The 24,973-nt window shown below is 32.4% G+C and overlaps 3 protein-coding genes and 1 long non-coding RNA gene across 9 annotated transcripts; 3 read left to right on the top strand and 1 right to left on the bottom strand.

Moving 5' to 3' along the window:
- The first annotated feature begins 130 nt into the window (after nt 1-130).
- Nucleotides 131-2,909, top strand: LOC142618983 (putative prolyl 4-hydroxylase 12). Of its 3 annotated transcripts, none has more exons than XM_075792058.1 (7): nt 131-214; nt 1,159-1,280; nt 1,490-1,547; nt 1,627-1,728; nt 1,975-2,032; nt 2,125-2,297; nt 2,394-2,909. In XM_075792058.1, the coding sequence occupies exons 2-7, from the start codon at nt 1,246-1,248 to the stop codon at nt 2,745-2,747; spliced, it is 780 nt and encodes a 259-aa protein (XP_075648173.1). In that variant the 5' UTR covers nt 131-214; nt 1,159-1,245; the 3' UTR covers nt 2,748-2,909. The 3 variants fall into 3 exon arrangements, with proteins under 3 accessions (XP_075648173.1, XP_075648172.1, XP_075648171.1); XM_075792057.1 differs by having other exon boundaries at nt 141-400; XM_075792056.1 differs by having other exon boundaries at nt 142-400; nt 1,159-1,275.
- A 731-nt stretch (nt 2,910-3,640) lies between these two features.
- On the bottom strand, nt 3,641-6,862 carry LOC142620900 (uncharacterized). Of its 3 annotated transcripts, none has more exons than XR_012841657.1 (3): nt 6,616-6,862; nt 3,763-4,104; nt 3,641-3,693 (listed from the first exon to the last, which is right to left on the bottom strand). It is a non-coding gene; the product is annotated as an uncharacterized LOC142620900 (long non-coding RNA). The 3 variants fall into 3 exon arrangements; XR_012841658.1 differs by having other exon boundaries at nt 3,763-4,107; nt 6,616-6,831; XR_012841656.1 differs by having other exon boundaries at nt 3,641-4,104.
- A 4,232-nt stretch (nt 6,863-11,094) lies between these two features.
- LOC142618953 (kinesin-like protein KIN-10C) lies at nt 11,095-16,817 on the top strand. Of its 2 annotated transcripts, XM_075792018.1 has the most exons (18): nt 11,101-11,510; nt 12,408-12,573; nt 12,696-12,893; nt 12,993-13,182; nt 13,275-13,480; nt 13,570-13,817; nt 13,911-13,953; nt 14,220-14,273; nt 14,399-14,446; nt 14,540-14,602; nt 14,755-14,808; nt 14,903-14,978; nt 15,107-15,366; nt 15,452-15,498; nt 16,028-16,049; nt 16,139-16,207; nt 16,338-16,376; nt 16,627-16,817. In XM_075792018.1, exons 1-18 carry the CDS (start codon nt 11,323-11,325, stop codon nt 16,669-16,671), a joined length of 2,016 nt encoding a protein of 671 aa, XP_075648133.1. In that variant the 5' UTR covers nt 11,101-11,322; the 3' UTR covers nt 16,672-16,817. The 2 variants fall into 2 exon arrangements, with proteins under 2 accessions (XP_075648134.1, XP_075648133.1); XM_075792019.1 differs by lacking the exon at nt 14,220-14,273 and having other exon boundaries at nt 11,095-11,510.
- Nucleotides 16,818-23,076: 6,259 nt separating this feature from the next.
- On the top strand, nt 23,077-24,094 carry LOC142620198 (putative carbohydrate esterase At4g34215). The gene is made up of 2 exons (XM_075793600.1): nt 23,077-23,226; nt 23,519-24,094. The coding sequence occupies exons 1-2, from the start codon at nt 23,077-23,079 to the stop codon at nt 24,092-24,094; spliced, it is 726 nt and encodes a 241-aa protein (XP_075649715.1).
- Nucleotides 24,095-24,973: the final 879 nt, after the last annotated feature.

The raw sequence follows: 24,973 nt of genomic DNA, 5'->3' as shown, positions 1-24,973 counted from the left end.
TTCTCTTCTAATAAAACTATAATATTGCAGTACTAGGATGTCCAAATCACTTTTCTCAAAAGAAATGTCCAAATCATATTACAAGTAGCAAGTCTTTTTTTGGAGGATAAAAACAAGTAGCAAGTCTTGATAAAAAATAAAAAAGAAAAAAGAAGAGGAAAGAAACATACATATTTAGCTAGGACTAGTAGTATTACTCAATTCAGAAGCAAAGGTGAGATTTACATAACAACTTCAAGAGCCGGTTTCTTGAAATTCCGCTGTCTTTGATCTCTCTCTGTTCATTGGTTGGGGTTTTTCTTACCAACTTTCTAACTCGTCAAATGTCGTCCCTTCTCTCAATTATTATTCTTCTTCTTCTGGCGTTTACATCCTCCTTCCAGAGCCTTTTAGCAGAAAGGTGAAAAAACCCATTTCAATTTTTCGGATTGCAGCTGTCCACACATGATTTAACTCTCACATTTTAGCTGTGTATCAATGAGTGCAAGTGTGATTTCATTCTGGGTATCATTGATTTATATTCAATTGTCTAGAATTGTAGCAATTCTAGGTGAAAACTGGGAATACATATGTATATTATTGTGAATTGGCCAAAGGAAGTATGTTTTTGTGTTGTATATATGCATGTTCATATATATGGAATTTGCAATGTTATCAACTCATCAGTGCCTTTGTTCTAGCTATATATGTGTTTCTCACTTCTGGGTGTCATTTTTTCCTTCTTTTTTTGTTATAAATGTGGAATTTTGGATATAGATTGATCTTCATGGTGTTCTTGATGTGGGTTTTGGTTCAAATGCCATTTTTCTTTCCATAAATGTTTCTATTTGTTGTAAATGCACATGATTTTTAGGTAAAAGCCACAAAAGGCAGCATCTTGATGGAACAATTAAGTATATATTTCCATCTTCGAGTGAAAAACTTGAGTGAGTGCATGTGTATCTGTGTTGAAGGGAAATGCCATCAGCTTTTCTATTTGAATTTATTTTGGGATGCCTTTTTTTTATATGGAAAATTTTCCATATCAGACGAGTGTTTGGCCAATGGCCATGATTATGAGTTATGCCTTTGAACAAGCTTAATAATATTGTCATTCATGTAATAGTTTTTTTTGCTGTTATAACCATAACTTGTTTTTCTGCGATTCTGATTAAGCAGCCGAAAAGAATTAAGGGATAAGGAGGCCAGCCAGGAAACTGTCATACAATTGGGGCACTATATTCATTCCAACAGAATTGACCCGTCATGGGTTGTCCAACTCTCTTGGCAACCAAGGTCAGGTACTTTGAACTCCTTATTTTTTGGATTGTTTACATTTCAAATAAGCTATATCCATATACTTCTTTTTTACAAGATAGGGACAATCAAACATAGCATTTTATTAGAACCTTGCATATAATGATATAGGCTTCAATTATGTCTTTTCAGAGGAACAATCAATTTAAACCTCATTTACTTTGAAAATCTGATGTTTCCTTTCTTGCAATAGGGTTTTCTTATACAAGGGCTTTCTGTTGGATGAGGAATGTGACCACCTTATTACTTTGGTATTTCCTTGTGTTGCCACTTACAAAATCTTGATTCATTATGCTTGGATGGGTTTGAAAATATGTGTTTTGCATTCAGGCACATGGAATGAAGGAAAATGGTTTGGGCAATGATGACAATTCAGGGCATGTCGGCACAGACAGGCTACTTAAAAGTTCAGAAATTCCTTTAGACATAGAAGTGAGTTTCCATGTGTTACCAATGTTAAATGATTGTCTTCTGCATACCTTGGCGTTAGGATTTATATAAACCTTATTAAACCAGGGACTATAGTCATATTATTAACAGTGTACAAACTTCCAATTTCTTAACTGGTCTAAAATTGTGTTGACTTTTTAGTTACAATAGATACTGAGGTTGCTGCTAATTGAACAGTCTGGTGACCAAAGACTTCGTATAAAATAATTATATATGTTTTATTTCTAGGATGATGTAGTTTCAAGGATTGAGGAAAGAATTTCAGCTTGGACTTTCCTTCCCAAAGGTACCTCAACCTGGTTCATTGGTCCTTGTCCTCTTCTTTCTAAAATGGCTGTCCTGTTAGTGATGCTTTCTATTGTTAACTTTGCCCTTCAGAGAACAGCAGGCCATTACAGGTTATGCATTATGGGCTTGAGGAGGTTGACAAGAACTACGATTATCTCGGTAATAAATCCACACTGGAATTAACCAAGCCTTTAATGGCAATAGTTGTTTTGTATCTCTCAAATGTCACTCAGGGTGGTGAGATTCACTTTCCTGATTCAGAGGTGAGAGATAAACAACATTAAAACTTATTTTAATTATCATCATTTTTAGATCATGAATTCACATATGCTCATTAACCACTGTTAAAATTGTCTCAGGTGAAGAGCAAGATTTGGTCCGGTTGTACAAAGAGTTGTAACATTCTGAGACCTATTAAAGGGAATGCTATTCTGTTTTTCACTATCCACCCAAATGCATCTCCTGATAAGAGTAGCTCCCATGCTAGATGCCCTATCGTTGAGGGGGAAATGTGGCATGCCACCAAATTCTTCCACATAGGATCCATCAGTGGGGAAAAATTATCATTGAAAACAGATGGCACTGATTGCACAGATGAAGATGAAAGTTGTCCCAAGTGGGCTGCCATTGGGGAATGCCAAAGAAATCCTGTATACATGATCGGTTCTCCTGATTATTATGGGACATGTAGGAAGAGTTGTAATGCATGCTGATAAGTAACCTATCATTTTGTCTCCAATTTTAGAGCTAATTTGCATTCTTTGCGATTGATCTATAGTCGATTCCTGAGCTGTAGCTCTAAAATTTCACTGATAGTAGTGAACTCGATTTGTAACACTATGCATATTGTGAATAAAGATATCCCAATTTGAATATCTCTCATGTTTCTTTAATGTTCTACATTTCTGTTACTGTTTCAAGGCTGATTGTTCCTTTTCAATTTGAATATCTCTCACGTTTCTTTAATGTTCTACATTTCTGTTACTGTTTCAAGGCTGATTGTTCCTTTTCTGGATTTGACATTAACGAAGTAGATTTTATTATTATTTTGTTTTAATCAGGGAAAAGAAATTTTAGTAGATGAAAAATCTCACCATTTGTGTGAAATCATATCAAAGACTTTGACCTCTTGACCTTTACAGTTAGTACTTGTAGTACAAAGATTTGGATGATGATTCAAGCAGGTGCATAACACCTCCTAGTGGTCCGTTTCAGACACTATTGAAGTATAAATGGAGATGTAGAACACACGCACAATTTTTAAGAACTCATACACAAAAGAAAGAAGGTAAACGTGAAAGGAAAGCAAAACTGAAGAGGTTTAAAGACAATTGGTTCCCAAAGTTTAGCACATGAGCGATTTAGTTCCTATAGTTTAATGTAATCACTTTTAGTTCCTATAGTTTAAAGCAATCACTTTTAGCTCCTTAGATGACGTGACCAAACTAAAAACTGACATGTCATCACACCATAGGGACTAAAAGCGATTACTTTAAGATTGGTAGAAACAAAAATCAATCACTTTAAGTTGAACTAAAAGTGACCACTTTAAAAGCGAACACTTTTATTTTGACCGCAAGACAAATTAAAACTTCAAGAACTAAAATCACTCATAAAGTGTATTTTTTGGCCAAATGAAAATATAGAATACACACAATGCTTAACATCAACAAAACAATTCTATTTGACCCGAAGAAAAACTCTTTAGAATATTTGAAAACCAAACACATGGTTTTTCAGGAACTACAATGGTGGTTCAATTTCAAGCCAATTATTTGAAACATCTCTGAGTTTCCTCACAATGCACATTCATTGAATAACATCAACCAAAACCAATGTTGCAACAACATAGCTTTTAAAACAAAAGTGTCACTGTCTAAATATGCTACCAAGCGAAAGCAGGTTATGTTTTTCCTAAGAGAATCAAAGGACCTCAAGGCTTCCAATTGAAATTGGCATTGTCTTGGCACTGGATGGAGACCATTTTTTATCATTCTTGGCATTCTCCTTTTTTTCCAGCAGTTCTCTCCAACTCCAACTTCTGGAAAACAGTAGGCTATGTCCTTAAACCTGCTGCAATTTAATAAATCAAGCAATCAGAGGTTCAGTCTATATTCTTTCTATAAAACTAGAGAAGTCATTATTAAATAAACTAAACTGACCAAGATGGTAACCGAAGTTTTCATTCAATTGCAGTATGATCTTGCATAAGATGTTTGACACTTGGAAGTTAAGAGAGATTTTTTTGGATGGTGCCTTGACGATGAATGTTATGGAAAAAAATTTGGAAAATTTAAGCAAAAACAGAAAGAAAACTTGAAGCAACTAATATATTAGATAGAATTATAGCCGAATCCATAGAACTACAATTTGTAATTGTCCATTTATACAAAGAGCAGGGAAAATTCTGAAAGAGGAATACTGCAATAATTTCTCGAGTCCTCATTTCGAAGATGTCATGAAATCTGGGTGACAACCAGGAATACAGATATCTCCAAATCAGGATTAAATTTCTCTAGTAAGGACCATACCTGTAACAAGCCAATGAGGAATACCATGTGGAAGGTTGGTGGGACCAACTCTGACAAACGAGTATAAAATCGAATTACATGGCATTCACTTGTTGGCTTATTACATGGCTGATTTGGTATAACTTTCACAAGAGATATTCTCTAGATTCTGTGAGATTCATTGAGATCACTTACATATATCTTTAGATTTTTTAATAGATATGACCAAAGTAATATTAACTACACTTGCACAATGTGATTAAATGAAGATAATACCAGGTGCAAGTAAAATGAAGTAGAAATTAAAGCATGCTTTAGAAGAAGAAAGCTATTCTGTATCTATTTATATGTTGGCATGTGGGAGGTGCTAGTTATAGGATTCCATATATTAAGCCATTGCCCACCAAATTCAGGCTGAGGTTGGTTAGCTCCTGGATATATATCAAATAACAATATGATAAGTGCATCTTTATTCATCCGAGTACACGTAACAGCATGCAAGGATCAATTACTTGGCTCTTTCGATTCTATAAAAATATTTAATGGTATTGGTATATGTGGCAATCGATAAAGTCCTACTGATTCGGCATAGGAAAACAATACCACGACTAACAATTGGACTGACCTTGTCCAAGTCATTACAACTTTATTCTTATTAAGTGTTTTTAAGTCTGAATAAGACAAGGAAGCACATTTAACTTTAACAAATCTGATTGTAGTCAAAATGCACCCCTTCACCTTAAATATTAAATAAAATTAATGAGGTACAAGGGTATGGGCTTTTCTCTTGCATGCTATGAGTATGACTCTGAAGGGAATTTGCACGAATTTCCAAACCTGTGAGAACAAAAAAATAGAGAAAACACACGCCAAAGAAAATAATCACGCACAAGACAATATTTACGTGGTTCGGCAATTTTCCTACATCCACGGAGTTGCAGAAATTTCGCTATTATCAAGAAAAAATACAAGTTGCGGCTACAGACACTTTATCTCTCTCCAAAACCGACTTCACAAAAAAACCCTAATCACAAAACCACGATTTTCTACATCCTGCGAATGGGCTACAAAAAGGGGCCAAAATTTTTTTCCCGGGGCTTGGGCCGACCATGGACTAAGTCTCAGAAAATCTCCCATTAAAAAATCACGCAACATTATTCGGGTTGGGTCGGGTCATCAACCGGATCAAACACAAACTAGGCTCCACAAAGCCCAACAGACTCAGTTGTAAAGCTAAAGTGACCATGTATAAGCACTACGCCACTATCTATAACAAGCACAGCTTGAGTGAACTAAAGCTGAAACAACTGTAAACCCCAGAAAGAATTAGCCCCGCTTCTCTAAGCCTGTTCTTTTACATCCTGAAAAACTTTGTTAAATGCATGAATTTGGAATCCCTCCTATCACTAATTTTTTTGCACTAATTTCATGAATGTCCTCTTTGTCACCACTGACCAGTTCTCTCAATGGTTTTGAAATGAATGTGCATATACAATCATGTACACCTGAAAGCTAAAGAATTGTACGATACAAAAGGCTCCTAGTTTTGAAGCTACTAAATTCCAGAGCTCAGAAAATCGAGAACACAATATACAATATATGCATGCATATCCACATGGTATAATTGCATGTTCAATCCAAAAATCATGCATAAACTCAAATTCATAGCTCCACCACATAACCATCACAATTTGAATTTCACGGTATACAAATGATTTCCTTTGTAACAAACCCAGATATACTGAGCCAGCAAGTGGTACCAGAGCTAGGCTAAACTGTTAACATTTTCTTTCCTACATAAACAACATTCAAAAGCAACCAATTTTACAACTTTTAACTCAATTTCAATTCCAACAGCAAAATTTGGCCTTCACAACTTTTTGTAACACCCATTTCAGAACTAAAAAAATTCTCAAACCAAAAAAAAAAAACGATTGCCCAAAACTTCGAATCCAAATACTCAGCAAGAATTACGTACAAAACTAAAAATCCTATAAAAAAAAACAAATACCCAGATGAGAATTATGATTGAAAGTGAAGAGCTTTGATTGCCAGAGGTCAGAGAACACACCAGAGTTGAGCGGTGGTGCGGATTCCTGAGATGGGTTTGGCTTCTTGATTGAACAAGATGACTTGAAAGCCTCTATTTGAGATTGGCATTTCACATAGTCCCCCTTGTTCTCTTCCAAGCATTTCTTTAATGCCTCAACATCGCAGGGTGACATTATCTTCTTCACCGTGTTGCTCTCTGCCTTCTGATCCATTGCTTGCCCCTGCCCTTGCGTTTGTTGTGGAAAGTTTGACAAATAACTGGAAGTAATTTTCACGGTTTCTTCTTCTTCTTCTTATTTTTTATATTTTTATTTTTTAATTACAAAAAAAAAATTACATTTTAAATCTTTTTTTATTTTATTTTTTTATAATTACATTTCAAATCTACCCCTTTTAAACTTCAAATTAAACTCTGCACCAAAAAAATAAAATCAATTTATATTGTAAAATCATTTACATTCATGCAACCCTAACAATTTTTGAAACTTCAATTTCAATTGCATACTTTAAAAAATATTTAAATTCAAACAATAATGTCATTTACTTTATTGTTGTTAAAACTAAACTCAATATTCAATTCCTGACATCAACATTTGTGGATTATATAATTAACTCAACTAGTAAATTTTTTTATCAAAAAAAAAAAAAAACTAGTAAAATATCTTATTGTTGAACATTATAATAACTAAGAGGTACACAACATCGCTTTTTAAGCGTTTTCTTGACGATGCATGCTACATTTGTTAGGTCAAACAATCCTATTACGAATTTAAAGGCAAAAAATGAATGAAATTAATTATATATTTAAAGGATAATTAGGAGTTTAGGGGAAATGAATGGAATTTTATAAGGGAATATCTATTTCATTCTATAACCAACTAAATATACCATCCACTTTTGGAAGGAATATTAATTTCTTAATTAGGATTTAGATAATTTTTTTGAATTTATTTGTGTGTGAATATATAATTATTTTTTTTCTATTATTTCTTTTATAAACTTTAAAAAGAACGTTTTATTTCATGAATAAGAATAATATTGATGGGTACTAAATTAAGGATATTTGTCCATGGTGATCATCCACAGTTGCCACGTCCATAACTTGATCACATCCAAAAAACCTTAAGAAGAGGAGAACGACATTGTACATAGGAACAATACATGTTCCTATATAATAGGACCAGGTTAGTCGTCCATAGCACAAAAGCAAGGACAATTAAATAACACTTGGTGAATTCTATAAAAGACTCCTCATAAAGTTCCTTATGATCTGACCATAATGTACTACTCCCAAAACATGGAAAAAGTTTCTCGTAATTCGCTCCACAAACTCCATTTATCCATTTTCTCCATTAACTACTCAGTACTCACATCACCCACGATGGTGGTGGATCCGAACAAGTAGACTCACTTCAAACTCTTTATAAAAGAAGCAAATCCCATTCACTTGAGGTAAGTTTTTACCATTCATTATTTCTTATCTTTGTATTTTAGAGAGAAAACTGACTTAATCATCAGAGGGTTCTTGGCCGGGTTACACCGGTTACCCTTAACACTTTTTTTTTTTTTTTTAGGACTTACGACCGTTACCATAGCCCAAAGTATTTCAATTTACTAATTTTCGCACATCATCAAATACTAACTCTCAAACTTTCTCCAATATTTTTTTAAAAATTCTCAAATACACTTGAGGAAATTCTAACTTCAAATAAATAATAAAATAAAATAAAAACCATTTTTTATAGGAGAAAATAATAAATAAATAAAATTTTGAGGAAATACACACTATGTTTCATCGTGTACCATTCTCTTATAAATATCCATTCCACTTTTTATAAGCTTCCAATGTAGGGCAACAGTGGTGCAAAAATAAATAGAGTTAAAAAATGTGATAAAATTTTGTATATTCTTTAAAAAAAAGTGTAAATTGAATATATTTTTAAAAAAATGTGTAAGTTGAATATACACAATTAATTGAGTATATTTTTTGAAAAATTATGTACTTTTCTTAAAAAATACCATGTATGTTGAATATATAAAATTGTATACATTATTTATAAAGTGTATACTTTTTTTTGCATAAATAAAGTGTGTACTTTGAATGTATTGAATTGTGTACAATTTTTGAAAAATGTGTACGTCAAATATACACTATTTTGTACACTATTTGAAATAATGTGCATGTTAGATGTACAAAATTGTGTAAAAAAATTGAAAAATGTTTATATTTTTTGTACTAAATAGTATACATTCTTTAAAAAAATATGTACATTAAATGTACAAAATGTGTATGTCGAATGAAGAAAATCGTGGAAAGCCGGCCTAATAAAAAAAATACAATTTTTTTTTTGTGTGGAATTTGAAGATAGAAATTTCATTGAAATAAAGCTCCCAATTACAACAATGCTTAATAATAGTTACACTCAATTTGTTTCAACGATGATATTTTCTAGAAAACGAGTTATTTGAAAAAAAAAAAAAATTTCTCTAAAACTATCTCATTTTTCTATGTTTGGTAGCAACCTGAAAAATCATCTCCTAACTTCCCTTATTTAACTTGTTATGTGAGATAGATTTGTTTTTAAAAAAAAAATTAGTGAAAAATAATTTCTAAAAATAAACTATATTTTTTATATTGACTAAAGCTAATTTTTATGTAACTCATTTTTTTTGTCTGACACTACCAAATACTAAAAAATAAAAAAAAAAACTATCTTTATACACTGTTTTTATCAAAACAAAGTAAAAAAAGAAAAAGAAAAGGGATAATTACACTTTGCCCACCTGTGGTTTGCCTCTGTTTCGATTTGCCTACCCGTGGTTTAATTTTTGACACTTTACTCACCTGTGATTACCACCGTTAGTCTTTCGTAACCCACCTCTGTTAAAAAAGAAAGGTAAATATGTATTTTTACACTATTTTTATGTCTCTTTCCTCCCAAAACATAAAAAACATAAAAATTCAAGAGAAAACAAGATCAAAATGTGCTATTGGTAAAAAAAATTATGCAATTTCTTAGAACTTCAACTTGTATTTGAACCTATCATCTCAACCACAAGCAAACAACAAATTATAAATCTGAAAGCATGATAAAGCCGTATGAGAAAAGAAAAATAACAACTTAATATAAATCTAAATTTAGATCTAATTTTTACAAAGCAATGAACTATTCATATACAATTGCTCTAGTGAAAATATGAAAAAAAAAAAAAAAAAAACTTAGAAAAGTTCTTGCCAACAAAAACTAGAAACCCAGAAAAGTTCAAAAACTAAAAACCCAAAAAAGTTCAAAAAATCCCAGAAAAATTAACAAACCCCAGTCTTGCCGTAAAAATAAATAAAAAGTAAAAACCTAATCTTGTTTTGGAGTCCATTGCAATCAAAAAACTCAAATAAAACCAACACAATTTTCAAACCCACTCTTCACTCTCTTCCACCTCAAACCAAAACCTTGAAAAGATCTCACCCATACCCACCACCATCTGACCGCAACTTAGCCAACCCAACAATGGAATCGACCACAATCAACATTTACTAAACCAAATCAGATCAAAATCCAATCAAAACTCCCAAATCTGAAATAAATCTCAACAACACCAAGACCAGACGGTGGTGGAGGATACGATTAGTTTCTTTGGGGTGCATCGGACGGCGTTGCATGAGTCTCAGATAGCGGTGGTTGGTGGGACCAGGAAGTATGAGATTGCAAAAGGGTACGCCATGTTGGGGTCGCTTCATCAGGAGGATTAGCACACCACGAATGGCGTGGATACCATCTTGCAGTTCAGTGTTTACCTTTCTTATTAGCAGTTTGTAGTTTGTGGTTATTGTTGATTGGTGTGGCTATTTATATATTAAAAGAAAGTTTGGATCGTTTTGGGTATCAATTTGAATGAGTCTGAGCAATGCAGTAATGCTTGCTTACATTTTTTTTAAAAGGTTAATGTTGTACTTGTTGAAAATTCCTAATCTTTTTGATAAAGAACAAGTGTACAACATAAAATGTTTTTATCAATGGAATAAAAATTTGAAACAGCCAAATCCATTTCTTTATGGGTTCCTGAGATCTTCGTTTGGTGAGCAAGTTGGGTTGGATGGGAGTGAGTGAGTTTTGGGAGTGAGTGTGTTTTGATCTGTTTGGGTTTTGGTTTTTTACATTTTTTGTGTTAGAGTAACGGCGGGAGGAGAGGTGGGTTACGGGAGACTAATGGTGATAATCACAGGTGAGTAAAGTGCCAAAAATTAAATTACGGGTAGAAAAATCAAAATAAAGGCAAACCACAGGTGGACAAAGTGTAATTATCCCAAAAGAAAAAGAAAAAGAAAAAGAAAAAAAAAAAAGTAAATTCTTTTAATTCATGAATGGTCAAAAGGCAACATATAAAAGCCTGTTAGCGTGCTGAGGAAGAGCCCCGCTGGCTCATTAACGAGCCTTTCTCCATCTTGATAGGCCCAGAACTAGAAGGAGCGGCGATAGGTATGGAGCGCCAGATAAGCCAAATTTTGAAACCCCAAAATTCCCCCAACGGCTACTTCTAGTTCTTATATACACACATAAAAAAAGAAAATCATTTAAACAAATCTAAAAAAAATCAAATTCCCTCTCTTTCTCAATCTCAACACACACACACTCTCTCTCTCTCTCTCTGAAATTTCGAATTTCATTTTTGCTTTGGCTCTCTACTCTGAAACTCAGACTCAGACTCGGACTCTTCTTTGAGTTCCATGGCTTCTACTCCATCGGGCCGACCCGACCGCACCAAGGCCGTTAACCCGACCCGAAAGGTTCGAGTCGTAGCGAAGATCCGAGGCTTCGCGGACTCCGAGTCATCAACGGTGCCGTGGATCTCCGTGAACAAACCAAACGGAGAGATCTCAGATAGCGTTACAATTTCATTCGGAGACTCCGGAAGGTAAATCACACTCCCTCTATTCTGATTTTCTTTTGCACTACTAAGCTTTTGTTTGGATGCTGAGAAAATTAGAAAATCTGTATATTTCTTGGGAAAATGTAAATTTATTTGAATTTTAGTTATAAATTCTTATGGCAAATGGATACTCTGTGTTTCTTCAATTTCTTGTTAGGGTTTTGACTTTTGAGTGACTGATTTTTTATTATAATTAAATATTTAAAGCTATACAAAGTGCCATAAAATTGATCTTAGATTGTATAGGCTCCGTTTGATTTTCTTTTGGACTGATAAGCTTTGTTTGGATGCTGAGAAAAAGCAGAAAATCGAGTAAGGAATAAGTTAACTTAGTATCTGTTTGATTGCTGGGAAAATGAAAATTTATTTGAATGACTCTGTTTCTTCAATTCTTGTTAGGGTTTTGAGCGACTGATTTTTATTAAAAATTAAATATTTAAAGCTATCCAAGTGGCGTAAAATGTATCTTAGATTAAATGGGCTCAATTTGGTTTATCAGAACTATAATTGAGAAAGATATGATATTAGTTTTGAGTTCTGGATTATAATTTAATCACTAGGATTAGTTTATTAGCACTGTTATATAGGCGCCATTCTATGTTTTCTGATATGATATCCTTGTTTCTTGCAACAAATGGAGGATTAGGATTGTGTTCATGAATTTTTGTGATTGTCTTGGAAACATAAAGAATTTTCATTCCTCTAATGTTTCTTCTTCGAGTACCTGATAAAACAAGTAATAACTTGTTGATTTAGTTGAATAACAGTACTTTCAAACGTAAAAATTCAATTTCTTATTTCTTCTTTCTCTTTCTTGGTTTTTGTTGTGACAAAACCACAGGATTATGGTAATTAAGTATAGTTTCTTGTCTTCTCTTGCAGTCGTAAAGAGTCCTGTGAAGTTAATTACTGTTACGAGCAAAATGAAGACAATGATTTGATATTCTCAAGGGAGGTAAAGCCCTTGATTTTTGGGGTTTTTGAAGGATGTAACTCCACTGTTATTGCATGTGGAGCAAGAGGGAGCGGAAAGACTTTTGTAATTCAGGTCGGATTTTAACCATTGTGTTTCTTTTTTATGTCTCCAAGTTTTCCCTGGCATTTATTAATATATATATATATATTTCTAGGATTTATGTTTTTCTTATTATGAACTATTCAATTTTGAAGGGCTCTGATGAGAAACCAGGTTTGGCTACACTAGCCATGGCTGAAATTCTTTCTATGGCTGAGCAAAATGGGAATTTGGTTACTATATCTTTCTATGAGGTTTATCAGGAGCATGTGTATGATCTTTTGGATCCAAAACAGCCAACAGTTTCTATATTGGAAGATAAAGGCAAAATTCAACATAAAGGACTTTCTCAGGCAAGTCATAAGCTGTTTTCCAATTAATTTAATTAGATGAAAATTTAATGATGTGTTTCATGTAACCCTATTTGCAATGCCTCTTTTTTATTTTTCCAGGTTTTCGTCAAATCTGTTACAGAATTTCACAAACTACATGCCAGCATGTGTGGTTCGCGTAAATCAGTTCAAAAAATAGCGAGCGAACTTCCTCGCAGGAATCATAGGGGTTTAATAATACATGTTATGTCTCCCAGTAAAAATGATGACTTTTGTCTTGTAGGCAAGATGAATTTTGTTGACTTGGCAGGTTTTCTAATGACATCCCAAATTTAGCACTTTGTTGACATTATAATTTTTATTATTTTCAAACCCTGGTTGATGCTTTACTGCCTTTGTCAGGGTATGAGGATGCCAGAAGAAAGAGTACTGATGGGCTTAATCTTGTTGAAAGTACCAAAATTAATCGGTCCATATATGCCATACATAATGTCGTTTATTCACTGAATGCCAACGAAAGCCATGTACCTTACCGGGAAAGCAAGCTTACTCACATGTTAAAAGATTCTTTGGGTGGGCTGAACAGAATTTTAATGATCACTTGCTTGGTAATGCTTTTATTTTCACCTAATGAAGCAGTTTAGTTTTATTGCTTTCTGAACTTTTTTTTTAAGTACTTCATTTTTTGTGTGTGTAGAACCCATCCTTTTGCCAAGATTCTGTGTACATGGTGAGTTTAGCATCTCGGTCTTGTCTAGGTATCAATCGGGGTGCAGTGGACTCCACAAAGAAAGCCAAAAGTTCAACAAGACCAATGGTGCCTTCTTCACATAAGAAGAATATTCTACCTGGAAGTGTTTCCACTACTGTGAAGAAACATACAGCTTCAAAAGTGCATCTTTCTGAAAAGAAAGCCAATTGTTTGGCTTCTGCACTGAAAGGAAGGTATGTACAGAAAGTTCAATCTATTTGTTGAAGCACATATATAAGTGTATACAAATACCCAATTGAAACATTTGTTTATTTTTTCATTTGAAGGAAACTATTTGATGAAGCAATTCATCAGACCACATCTGAGAAGGTATCCAATATTTTGCTTTATTTTTCTTTGTACTGAATATCAAGTAATCATGATTCTGGTCAGATCACATTTTGTACAAAGATTAGAAACCTGCAACTTATCTTAATTCAATTTCTAGGAAGTGTATCTAATAGGTGTTTGTTAGGGGACAAAAATAATACTTTCTTAATTGTACTATAAGAGATTTGGAAAATTATGAGGCTCAAGTATCTAGATAAAAGATGGTTTTTCATGTTTGTAAAGAAGCCTAATAGGCTTTGTTGCAGGCAAGTTCCTTACCTGACATTGTTTCAACTGTTGAACCTTTGGAGCAGGAAGAGGTAAGGTTTTCTGGAACCTTTTTTTTTTTTGAATTTATTATTTTGTGAAAGATTGAACTTGTTAACTAGTGTGTTTGCCTCTTCTTTATTCCTAATTCAAATTATGGAATCATTTTCATTTTCAGGGGAAGTGCATTTCAAATGATACCAATGTAACAGTGCTTTCAGAAGTGGTAATTTTATCTTTTATTGTTAATTTAATATCCTGTTTTGGTATAATTTAGTATTCAAAAGATGTGACTGAAGTCAATTGATATCCTGTGTAGGAAAATGAAAATCCATTAGCAGTTGTCGTGAAGGATATAGAATCTACTTCTCCATTGCAAAAGGTTATGTGCAATTAAGTGGGTAATATCAAGACAATCTCCCCACATGCTTTTTAAATTTATTGATTTCTAGAACTATTTCGTAATATCAAGACAATCTCCCCACATGCTTTTTTTATTTATTGATATCTAGAACTATTTTAATTCTTTTACAGGAAGCTTCCCCATTACCAATTTCTAGTGCAGTGAAAACTCCAATACCAAATAAGGTTATTATACAAAATATTAAGGTGATCCAATTATTTTACGGTTTAAATACGTGGAAACACTTTTTGACTATAAATATTCTTTTTTTTTTTCTAGGATTTTCTGGCTAGTGAGGTTTCTGTTTATGGTGAGGACCATCATGAGCAAGATACTACCTATGCTAATGGCAGCAGTAAGGCCTCGTCTTTTGCTGAATGTTGGTAGTATGTGAATGTGTTTTTTGAATGTGGATTTGCTGGCCATGAAATGTTAATCCATATTAAGAATCCTTATTTTTATTTGGGTTCTATTACATTACAGGTGATGGCATGGATAAGGAAAACCAACATATTTTGGCCAATGAAAGTGTTTCACCACCAATAAGTTCAAGACTACGAGAATTATCAAACAGCCTCAAACTACTCTGTTCTTCAACTTCATCATATGATCAAGTGTCTACTGAAATTGTGGAACCAAAAACACCAATAATGGAACAAAGTAGGACACTTGATGATAGATGGGATGTTGCAGATGTCAGCAGTCCTTGGGGAACATTTAGTATGCGCAGTTCTGGAATGAAGGTTAGATCTAATCATTTTTTCTAATACACTCTTCATATACTTGACTTTCACATTTCAGTTCTCATATATTATTTTGTTGTTGCAGAATTCCCTTGTTCAGGAATATCTTAGGTTTCTAAACACAGCTGACAAGTAAGTTTTTGTATTTAATGCAAATTATTTCCTATTAGTGACTGTTTGTATTTCTGCTTACATCTATTTTTTTTTATTGGAAGTGATTTTTTTGGATTATGCATAATGTTTGAACTTTCTTCATGAAGCCATTTTTTAATCTATGGCCTTTGGTTTCATATTCTCTAGTGCGGAGTAATCTTTACAATTATTTCTTAGTAAAATAATGTACTGGCACTCCATCCGATAACTTGATAAATATTACAAATCTGAAAAATGACATGCATTTTAAGAGGAGTATTTAATTGTGTATTTGAAAGTTATCACAAGCAACCATAGGGAACAACAGCTGCTGATGAATAGATTTAAGCCTTTGTTGTGAACCTTTATAATTTCATAGGTAGGTCTGTTAAATATAAGATGCATGAATTGTGATTTTACAATAATTAATTTATGCAATTCTTTTTTCTTTTTCTTTTTTTGAATTCTTGCCACTCAAGATGCTAACCTTTGTATTTTATTTGCTTTCTCAATTCTCTTTTTTCAACAGGGAAGATTTGAAAAGATTAAAGGTGAGCAGACATTCCACTTTTGGAATATTCATATGGTTACCTCCTACTGTATCATTACTTGATTGACTTTTTTTTTTTTTGGGAAATAGGGAATAGGAGAGAAGAGAGCTACCTATATTGTTAAACTTCGTGAAGAATCTCCTGAGCCCTTAAAGAGCGTAAGTATTTAGTGGCATGAAGATATTTTTTTTTTCTCCCCCCCCCCCCCCCCCCCTTTTCAACGAATTAATTCATATAGTGGATCCAAGCATACAAGGTTGTTAACTTAAATGAATGTTTGTTTTATAGCTTGATGATCTAACAAAGGTTGGACTTTCAGCAAAACAGGTAGCTTTCTTCTCCATTTTTCTTTGGAATAAATTCTTTTATCTACATTATGCCCTTGATATCTTTTGGAGGTGTCCTGTTGAATTTGGAAATTTTTTTTGGGTCTATTGAGAATTTGAGTGACATGATAAACTATAATGGCATGTAAAAATCCATTTGCTCAATTTTCTATTGTGAAATTTATGAGTTATAACTTGAGATATATATTGGCCACTTGCCCCTTTGACTGGGTATTTCATTTTCTATACAGATAAAGGGCATGATGAAAAAGGAGGCTGCGAAGCTTTTTAATTAGACAATATATAAGATATGTTGAAGGCTTCTGTATTTTCATGTTCAATCTGTAGATTTCCTGTATTTTGATTAGGGGCAATATGAAGTTGCCTTTTTTTTTTTTAGTTGATCTTTTTAATGTGATATTGGATTACTTTGGGTTCGAAATTGGTTCTATGTAGATTAAAAGGTAAGAAATTAAAGAATTTATTAGTAACAAGACCACTGTTTTAGGTTGTCTTTTAAGGTGGAAAGTTCTAAATGTACTTTTGAAAGTATATTTGAGATCGTTTCTAAATTGATAGTTGTACTTTCAAAACTTACAATTTAGATTATTGGTGTGCTTCTTCAATTATGATCTGTCATATTTTCGGCCTTCGCTATTAATCTACTTAAAACTGATATTAATTTTCTTATTTTCTCTTTTACCCAAAATTACGTTATTTATGTGTGGATTAACATCTAGATTTAAACAAATTTTAATGAAAGTCTCGCATTGATATTGTTGTTCCAGTTGTGGGTGACCGACTATGGGATTATATTTATTATACTGTTTCTACCTTTAGAGGCCTGGCCTACTATTGATTTTTTTAGGATGCTACCTAGGCTAGAATCTATATAAGAATCTAACATATGCATTGGTAGAAAGCTTGAGTATTTTGTTATATGGAAATCATTGTGTCGACCAATACAACAAAAAGAGTAGTAACTTTTCCAAAAACAATCAAATTCAACTAAGTGGTTTATTGGTCAATACTACCATATGGTTGAATTTAATTGGGAAACCTAATGTATAACATTATCTAAGGAATTGTATTTAAGTTTTATCTATGTGTAATTGGTGTGTTTTCGACATTGCCATTGCATAAGGAATTGTACTATTGAGACAGGTTGTGATTGCAAAATTTTATGATCTTTGTTGGTTTAAGTTGCGTGAATCCTAAAGTTAAAAATGACCTGTGTTTGCATTTGTATCACTAGCTTAATTAAGTTATTAGTTTAAGGGCCAGTTGAAGCTTTTATCTAAGAGAAGGATGAAATATGAATTGCGCAAAAATGATAGAGAAGTCTTATAAGTCTTAAAAAGTTGATTCACATAAAAATCAATAGATTCCATTGTGATCAAATCAAAATACAAAACAATGATTTTGATTTATGAACTCATGATTATTCAAATGATGTTAAATTTATTTTAACATCTTTTAAAAAATTATAAATTTATACTCTAGAGACTTTGAACCTTTAAAGTCCTAAAAGAGAGTTTTGAAGACTTTATTTTCCTTATCCAGAGTTTTTAAAGTCTCTTTTATGTTGGACATAAATATATAATCTAGAGACTTTGAACCTGTAAAGTTCTAATTTTGGAGACTTCATTTTCCTTATCCAGAGTCTTTAAAGTCTCTTTTATGCTGGGTATAAATTTATAATCCAGAGACTTTGAGCCTGTAAAGTCTTAAAATAGAGTTTTGGAAACTTCGTTTTCCTTATCTAGAGTCTTTAGAGTCTCTTTATGCTAGATAGAACTTTTTAATTTAATAAATTATTTCTAATTTTACACAGTTACATAGACTTAAAATGTGTTAGAATCTTGACATACGTGAGAAGAATTCAACATTCATTTAATTGAGTAGGAGACATTAATATCTAGTATTGTATACACCAGGTCTTCATTGCTCATGGGGTGAAAATTTTGTGAAGTACCAAATGTCCAAAAGAAAAAGATCCATTAAAATGTGTCAGAATCAATTATTTTATGTATGGAGCAGTATAAAGTATAAACATCTTTGATTTTTATATTTTATTTTGTTTTAGTTGTTTTGGTTTAAATTGATTTATTTACTAGTTAATTAAATTTAATGATTTTAAGTTTAGTTCTCCTAGTTTTTCAGAATTTTTTATGAATTGCGGATGGGTTTGGTTGAGCTCTTCTTGTTTTAAGAAATCTTAAGTAATTTGTGAGGGTCTGGTCATACTTTTCTTATTTTTGAGACACTTAAAGAAAAATAGCAGTTAATTTAAAAAATGGGTGTTGTTTCTCTAATGGGTTGAAAATGAAATGCTTAGTTAATTTTTTTTTAAAGTTAATTCTTTAAAAAAGGATGATTTAGTATAGCTATTCCTCTTGTAATGGTAGGAGAGAGAGAGATTCTTTGGAATCATTTGGGTGGTGTTCTAAGAATGGTTGAGCAGATTGTTTGTGTCAAAGAAGGATTTCTTTTTAGTCTCAATTGCATTTAGTTTATTTTTTGCTAGTATTAATTGTGATCGATGTCATAGAAACCTGGAAAATTTTTTAATATGCTTTTGAGTTTTGAATCCATGTGTTGTTTGGTATGTGACAACTAAATTCATAGGGAGTTCTTTTAAGATATTCAAAGTTGTCCATAAACTTAATACTAATCCAAGTAATTTGTTAAGTGTGTATCCAAATTACAATTAAATTGTGCAATGATTGTCAAAAACCATGACCGATGGTATGGACTACCATCATTTTCAATTTTTTAAGAAATAAAAAAGCGGAATTGTAGTCACAGTTATTTCATGGTCTGGGTCTTGCTGACTTGCATGTGCTATGCAAGAGAAATTAATGAGATTTACCAAAGATACATATATAAGTCTCAATTGTTGATAATGGATACATCATATAATATATCCATAGAGTTTGTATTCAACCTGTCAAAAACATCGAAAAAATATTGATTTACTTTTGAAATCCATGCCGAAGCCTAGAGCAATTATCTCCTGATAAAATCTAACCAAACATAATTCAATTTGATTTGCATAAGCCACCTATTTAATATTATTTAACTAACAATCTCTAATTTACTGGGTTGAAAATGAAATGCTTAATTAATATATATATTTTTTAAATGGATGATTGAGTATTGGCTGTATAGCCATTCCTCTTGTTTTGGTAGGAGAGATTGTTTGGAATTATTTGAGCAGTGTTTTAAGAATGGTTGAATAGATTGTTTGTGTCAAAGAAGTATCTCTTTTTAGTTTCAATTAGCTTGCAATCCTATGCATATGCGTGGATATACTTAAAGATATACGATAAGATGCATAATATAATTCTTGTATATATAATTTAAATACTTTTGATAGTCATTTTTGTATTTTTTTTTAACTCTTTTAAAATTTTTGTTAGGATATTATTAGGTATAAAATGTAAGTTGTCCATTTTTTTCTAAAATTATTGTGAAGCACTTTTTTTTTTTAAAATTTTTTTTACGATTCATTTATTCTAAACTCTCTTATTTTTATACTTAATAACTCACTTGAATGAATATTTATGACGTGGTCCTATATTTGATTATAAAATTAAGAAATAAAACTCTTTAAGAATAAATAATTTAAGATACATGGCGCAAAATTAGAATTCTAATTTGAGATTCTCTTAGCTTCACCTATTATTATGTATATATTGCATTTAGTTTCTTTGTTGCTAGTATTAATTGTGATCAATGTCTTAGAAACGTGGAAAAATTTTAATACACTTTTGAGTTTTGAAATTACATGTTGTTTGGGATGTGACAGGCAGCTAAATTTGTAGGGAGTTCTTTTAAGATATTAAAATTTTTTCCATAAACTTAATACTAATCCAAATATGTTGGTAAGTGTGTATCCAAATCACAATTAATACTGATGATATGGACCAGCACTACCTGCATTTTCAAATTTTTAAGAAACAAAAAAGTAGAATTGAACTCACAATTCTTTCATGGTCAGGGCCTTGCTGACTTGCATGTGCTATGCAAGAGAAATTAATGAGATTTACCAAAGATACATACATAAGTCTCAATTGTTTATAATGGGTACATCATATAATATATCCATACTATTTGTATTCAATTTGTCAAAAACATCGAAAAATATTGATTTACTTTTGAAATCCTTACTGAAGCCAACAGAGGAATTCCCTGCACCCTTCCTTCGGTCGCTTGATAAAAGACAAATTGTCTTCAGTTAGTTCTCTTCATAGCTATTCTTTCTCACATACCCTTCCTTCGGACACAAAGTATACACAAGTGCATGAGTCGTTGTTGTACCAATCCACAGCACACTGGCATCGATCATGCTCAGGCAATTTTGGGCAAGAACCAATACAATATGAGAAGAAAGTTGGCATATTTGCAGTGAGATATTGCCACTCAATTCATTGGATCTTAATTGAAGAGCCATTGCCATTCTTCCAAGCAGTTTGGTATATTTCCTGAAAATTGATTGAGGTGTGTCCCCAAAGAAGCAAATTGTTGAGTAAATACAATGATTGGAACCAAAACAGTAAGCCCATTAAATCTGGAATTTCACCGGACAGCATATTACTCCCCAAGTTTTTGTGAAACAAAGATTGCCAATACATCCAGCTGTCGGGAGGGTCTCTAAGACAAAATGTTAATTTGACAAATCCATGACCTCTTATTTGTATTCTATATTTATCATATTACAAGTGAAAGGAGAAATAGGTCCTGAAAAAGAGTTGGTGGTAACGTTCAACAGGGGTAATGCGGTGATATACTTGGCAGCCAATGGAGTGATTAGAATTTAATTCAGTGATACCAGAGTTGAGCAAAACATGGGATCGATCCTTAATGATCACACTTGAAAGAGCTTGGCATATTTAACACCCATTGCAAAGTACCAAAACCAGGCCAATGCTGCATCTACAAATCTTGACTTGGAAATTCTACATACTTATGAGAGTTCTATGTTCGTAGCTATGCAGAGACTTGCCCAACCTGCAAGAACTCGTACTGATTGATAGAAGCTGGAAAGAAGGAATTAAGTAGGAATTCACATTAATAATGAAAGCATTAGCAGCCTTTGTCAAAGTTAAAATTGTTATAGGAAATAATGAAAGCTTTTTAACTAGGAGTCGGATGAAATATGAATTGCACAAAAATGAATCAAATGATAGAGAAGTCTTATAAGTCTTAAAAGCTTATTCACATAAAAATCAATAGAATCCATTGTGGTCGAGATTAAAATGCAAAACGATGATTCTGACTTATGAATTAATGATTATTCAAATACTGATAAATTTAATTTAATACCTTTTTAAAAAATATATTATAAATTTATAATCCATAGACTTTGAACGTTTAAAGTCCTAAAAAGGAGTTTTGAGAACTTCATTTTCCTTATCCGAAGTCTTTAGAGTCTCTCTTATGTTGGATAGAACTTTTCAATTTAGATAAATTATTGCTAATTTTCCACAGTGACATTGAATAGACTTATAATGTGTTAGAATCTTGATGAACAATATCTATGCGAAGAATTCAACATTCATTTAATGAATAGGAGACATCAATATCTAATATTGTATACACAGGGTCTTCATCACTCATGGGGTGAAAATTTTGTGTACTAAATGTCCAAAAGAAAAAGATTTGTTAAAATATGTCAGAATCAACTATTTTATGTATGAAGCAGTATAGGCATCTTTGATTTTGATTTTTTGTTTTAGTTGTTTTGGTTTAAATTGATTTATAAACCGTTAATCAAATTTAATGATTTTGATTGTAGTTTTTTTTCAGAATTTGCGGATGGATTTGGTTGAGCTCTTCTTGTTTTAAGAAATCTTAAGTAATTTGCAAGGGTATTGTCGAACTTTTCTTATTTTTGAGACACTTAAAGAAAAATAGCAGTTAATTTTTTAAAAATGGCTGTTATATCTCTAATTTATTGGGTTGAAAATGAAATGCTTTGTTAATTTTTTTTTTTTAAAAGGTGATTGAGTATAGCTATGCCTCTTGTATTGGTAGGAGAGATTGTTTAGAATTATTTGACCTGTGTTTTAGTCTAATCTCTAAAAAAAAGTAATCAATTTTGCACTATGATGATAAAATAATGACATTTGTTTGATAATAAAAGTACTATTGAATATGACATTTTTTAAGAGAATTTCAACTCATAGCGTCCATCCCTGATAATAACTCTCTCTCATTTGTCCAATTTTTATACCCACTTGAGTTTTTTGCATTATAATTTATGGAGAGGGAACACCCACAAAACAAAACCTATCATGGTGGTATTTTATCTGGATAGATATTGTGGATTGGGGTCACTCACTAGATTGGCCTCACCCATGTATGGACTAACTCGATAACTTTTTTTTTTTTTTTTTGAGAAACCTAACTCGATACTTTATAAGCCTAAAGCTTCCCCATTTAAAGATAAACATAAAAAATTTGTCATTTTTTTGTCCAATTCGATTGTAGTCATGTTTTCCAACCATGTTTTTGAATTCTTTAAATTTTATATATCTAATAATAGATCTTGACAGAAAATTCCAAATAATGTATAATTTAGTTGTCCAACCATGTTTTTGTCTTGTTTAACTACATAGATGAATTGTTTAACTACATTGATGAACCAGGAATATTTCAGATTCAAATATGTATGTCTTTTAAATATTGCAAAACCGATGGAGGACCACTATAGGCCCTTTAGTTGGAATTTGGGAATCAGATTCAAATTTGTAAAACTGAAACAAGCTTATATGGTGTTTAATTACTCGAGCATTCAGAGCAAAGGATCAGATTGCCAATTTCTCAAACTTCCCAGATGGGGGCTGGTAAGTGAATTTGAAAGTTCCAGACTATCCTAAATACTAAATATCAAAATTCCTTTGCCACTGTTTTACCAATCTCTCCGGTAAGAAGCAAAGCAACTTTGCTTCAAAATTCCAAGCTTTGTGACACTTTTGCCAAAAGCCTTATAGTTCAATTGGTTGGCATTTTTTGTGTGTTTCTAACAATATCTAGGTTCAAATCCTTCCTCTCTCTCTCGTTGTAACTATCAATTTTTTTTTTTTCTAATAACCTTTAAGACCTTTCTAACTCTCAAATCTCTAGAAAAAAATTTAGAGACATTTTTTTCTAGCCTTTCTTCTGGCCTCCTCTACTGTTCAATCTCAAGAACTCAGCCCCAAAAAGATATTTCTTTTGGCTGGGCAAAGCAACATGGCTGGGCGTGGAGGGGTTAACAACAATACATGGGACATGAAAATCCCCCCAGAAAGCAATCCCAGCACTTTCATTCTACAACTCAGTTCCAACAAGACTTGGGTTGTAGCTCATGAGCCTCTTCACAAAGACATTGACACAACAAAGGTATGTGGAGTTGGACCGGGCATGCCTTTTGCTCATGCGGTTTTGGCAAAGGACCCCAACTTTGGGGTGATTGGTCTTGTGCCCTGTGCCATTGGAGGGACTATGATCACTGAATGGGCCAAGGGGACTATTCATTACACAGATTTGGTGGAAAGAGCTAATGCTTCCTTGAGGAGTGGTGGCAAAATCAATGCACTTCTATGGTATCAAGGGGAATCTGATACTCAGAATCAAACAGATGCCAATCTATATAAAGAAAGACTCTATAAGTTCTTCATTGACATTAGGAATGATCTAAACTCTGCTAATCTCCCTATAATACAGTTATAAATGGTTTTTTATTCCATTTATCTATTTGTTTTTAATTTGCAGCAAATCTTGTTTGAAAGTGGGTTTATTTAGAGTTAATAACATAATATTATGGTCAAATGGTGAAATTTCATAATTTGTTATTTTGTGTTGGATGTATTGGTAGCTCTAGCTTCAGATTATAAAACAACGGGTTTATTTAGAGTTGGTAATATAACTTTATAGTCATATTGTGAAATATAATAATATTTCACAACATAATAAGCTCAAACATAATAATATGTTTGTGAATATGTTAAAATATTTATAGTTTATTATAATTAACAATTACATTCATAGTAAAATTCATTGATTTGTGAAGGGGTAAAAAAATGTAGTCAATGATTTTACCATATATTAAAAAGGTTAAAGTGCAAATTACACCCCTAAAATTTGGGTTCTTTTAATTTTGCCCTCTAAAGTAGGGCTATTTTAATAAGACGACTAAGACCATGCATTTTTCAAGATTTTAAGTTGGGTCGGTAAAATATAATCGATCTTACATTCATAAAAGGTCCTACTAAAAACCCAAATCTGCTTTGTGGAAAGAGAAATTAAAATAAACTAAAATACAAGAAAGTTCATAAAATATACATAGGTCCAAAATTTCGACCCACAAACAACGAGAAAAGAAAATCGAGAGAGGTCGTGAGGAAAGGAGGGAAAGTTTCCCTATACTTCCACCCCTAGGCTTTGGAATCATAAAAATTCTTGTTAGCTTATTGGGATTTTGTGTCAAAGTTTTGAGCTTAGGGGAAAGTTTTGATCTCCCTTTTGTGGGGTTAGGAATTGTCCCCCTTAAGCCCCTAGCCTCACTCATGTTTGAGGGAATAGTCAAGTATTGAGAAGCTTTGCACACCT

The sequence above is a fragment of the Castanea sativa genome, chromosome 12 (genome assembly GCF_040712315.1).
Source record: "Castanea sativa cultivar Marrone di Chiusa Pesio chromosome 12, ASM4071231v1".
Lineage (NCBI taxonomy): Eukaryota > Viridiplantae > Streptophyta > Magnoliopsida > Fagales > Fagaceae > Castanea > Castanea sativa.
Note: the sequence above shows the minus strand (reverse complement) of the source record. Positions and strands in the feature narration are given on the sequence as shown.

Coding starts and splice junctions, on each gene's coding strand:
- LOC142618953 (XM_075792018.1), top strand. CDS start 11,323: ATGGCTTCTACTCCATCGGGCCGACCCGACCGCACCAAGGCCGTTAAC. Junction 14,979..15,106: donor TACCTATGCTAATGGCAGCA/GTAAGGCCTCGT, acceptor ATTACATTACAG/GTGATGGCATGGATAAGGAA. Junction 16,050..16,138: donor AAGATTTGAAAAGATTAAAG/GTGAGCAGACAT, acceptor TTTGGGAAATAG/GGAATAGGAGAGAAGAGAGC.
- LOC142618983 (XM_075792056.1), top strand. CDS start 324: ATGTCGTCCCTTCTCTCAATTATTATTCTTCTTCTTCTGGCGTTTACA. Junction 1,548..1,626: donor GTGACCACCTTATTACTTTG/GTATTTCCTTGT, acceptor TTTTGCATTCAG/GCACATGGAATGAAGGAAAA. Junction 2,033..2,124: donor TTGGACTTTCCTTCCCAAAG/GTACCTCAACCT, acceptor TTTGCCCTTCAG/AGAACAGCAGGCCATTACAG.
- LOC142620198 (XM_075793600.1), top strand. CDS start 23,077: ATGGAGGACCACTATAGGCCCTTTAGTTGGAATTTGGGAATCAGATTC. Junction 23,227..23,518: donor AACTTCCCAGATGGGGGCTG/GTAAGTGAATTT, acceptor AAAAAAATTTAG/AGACATTTTTTTCTAGCCTT.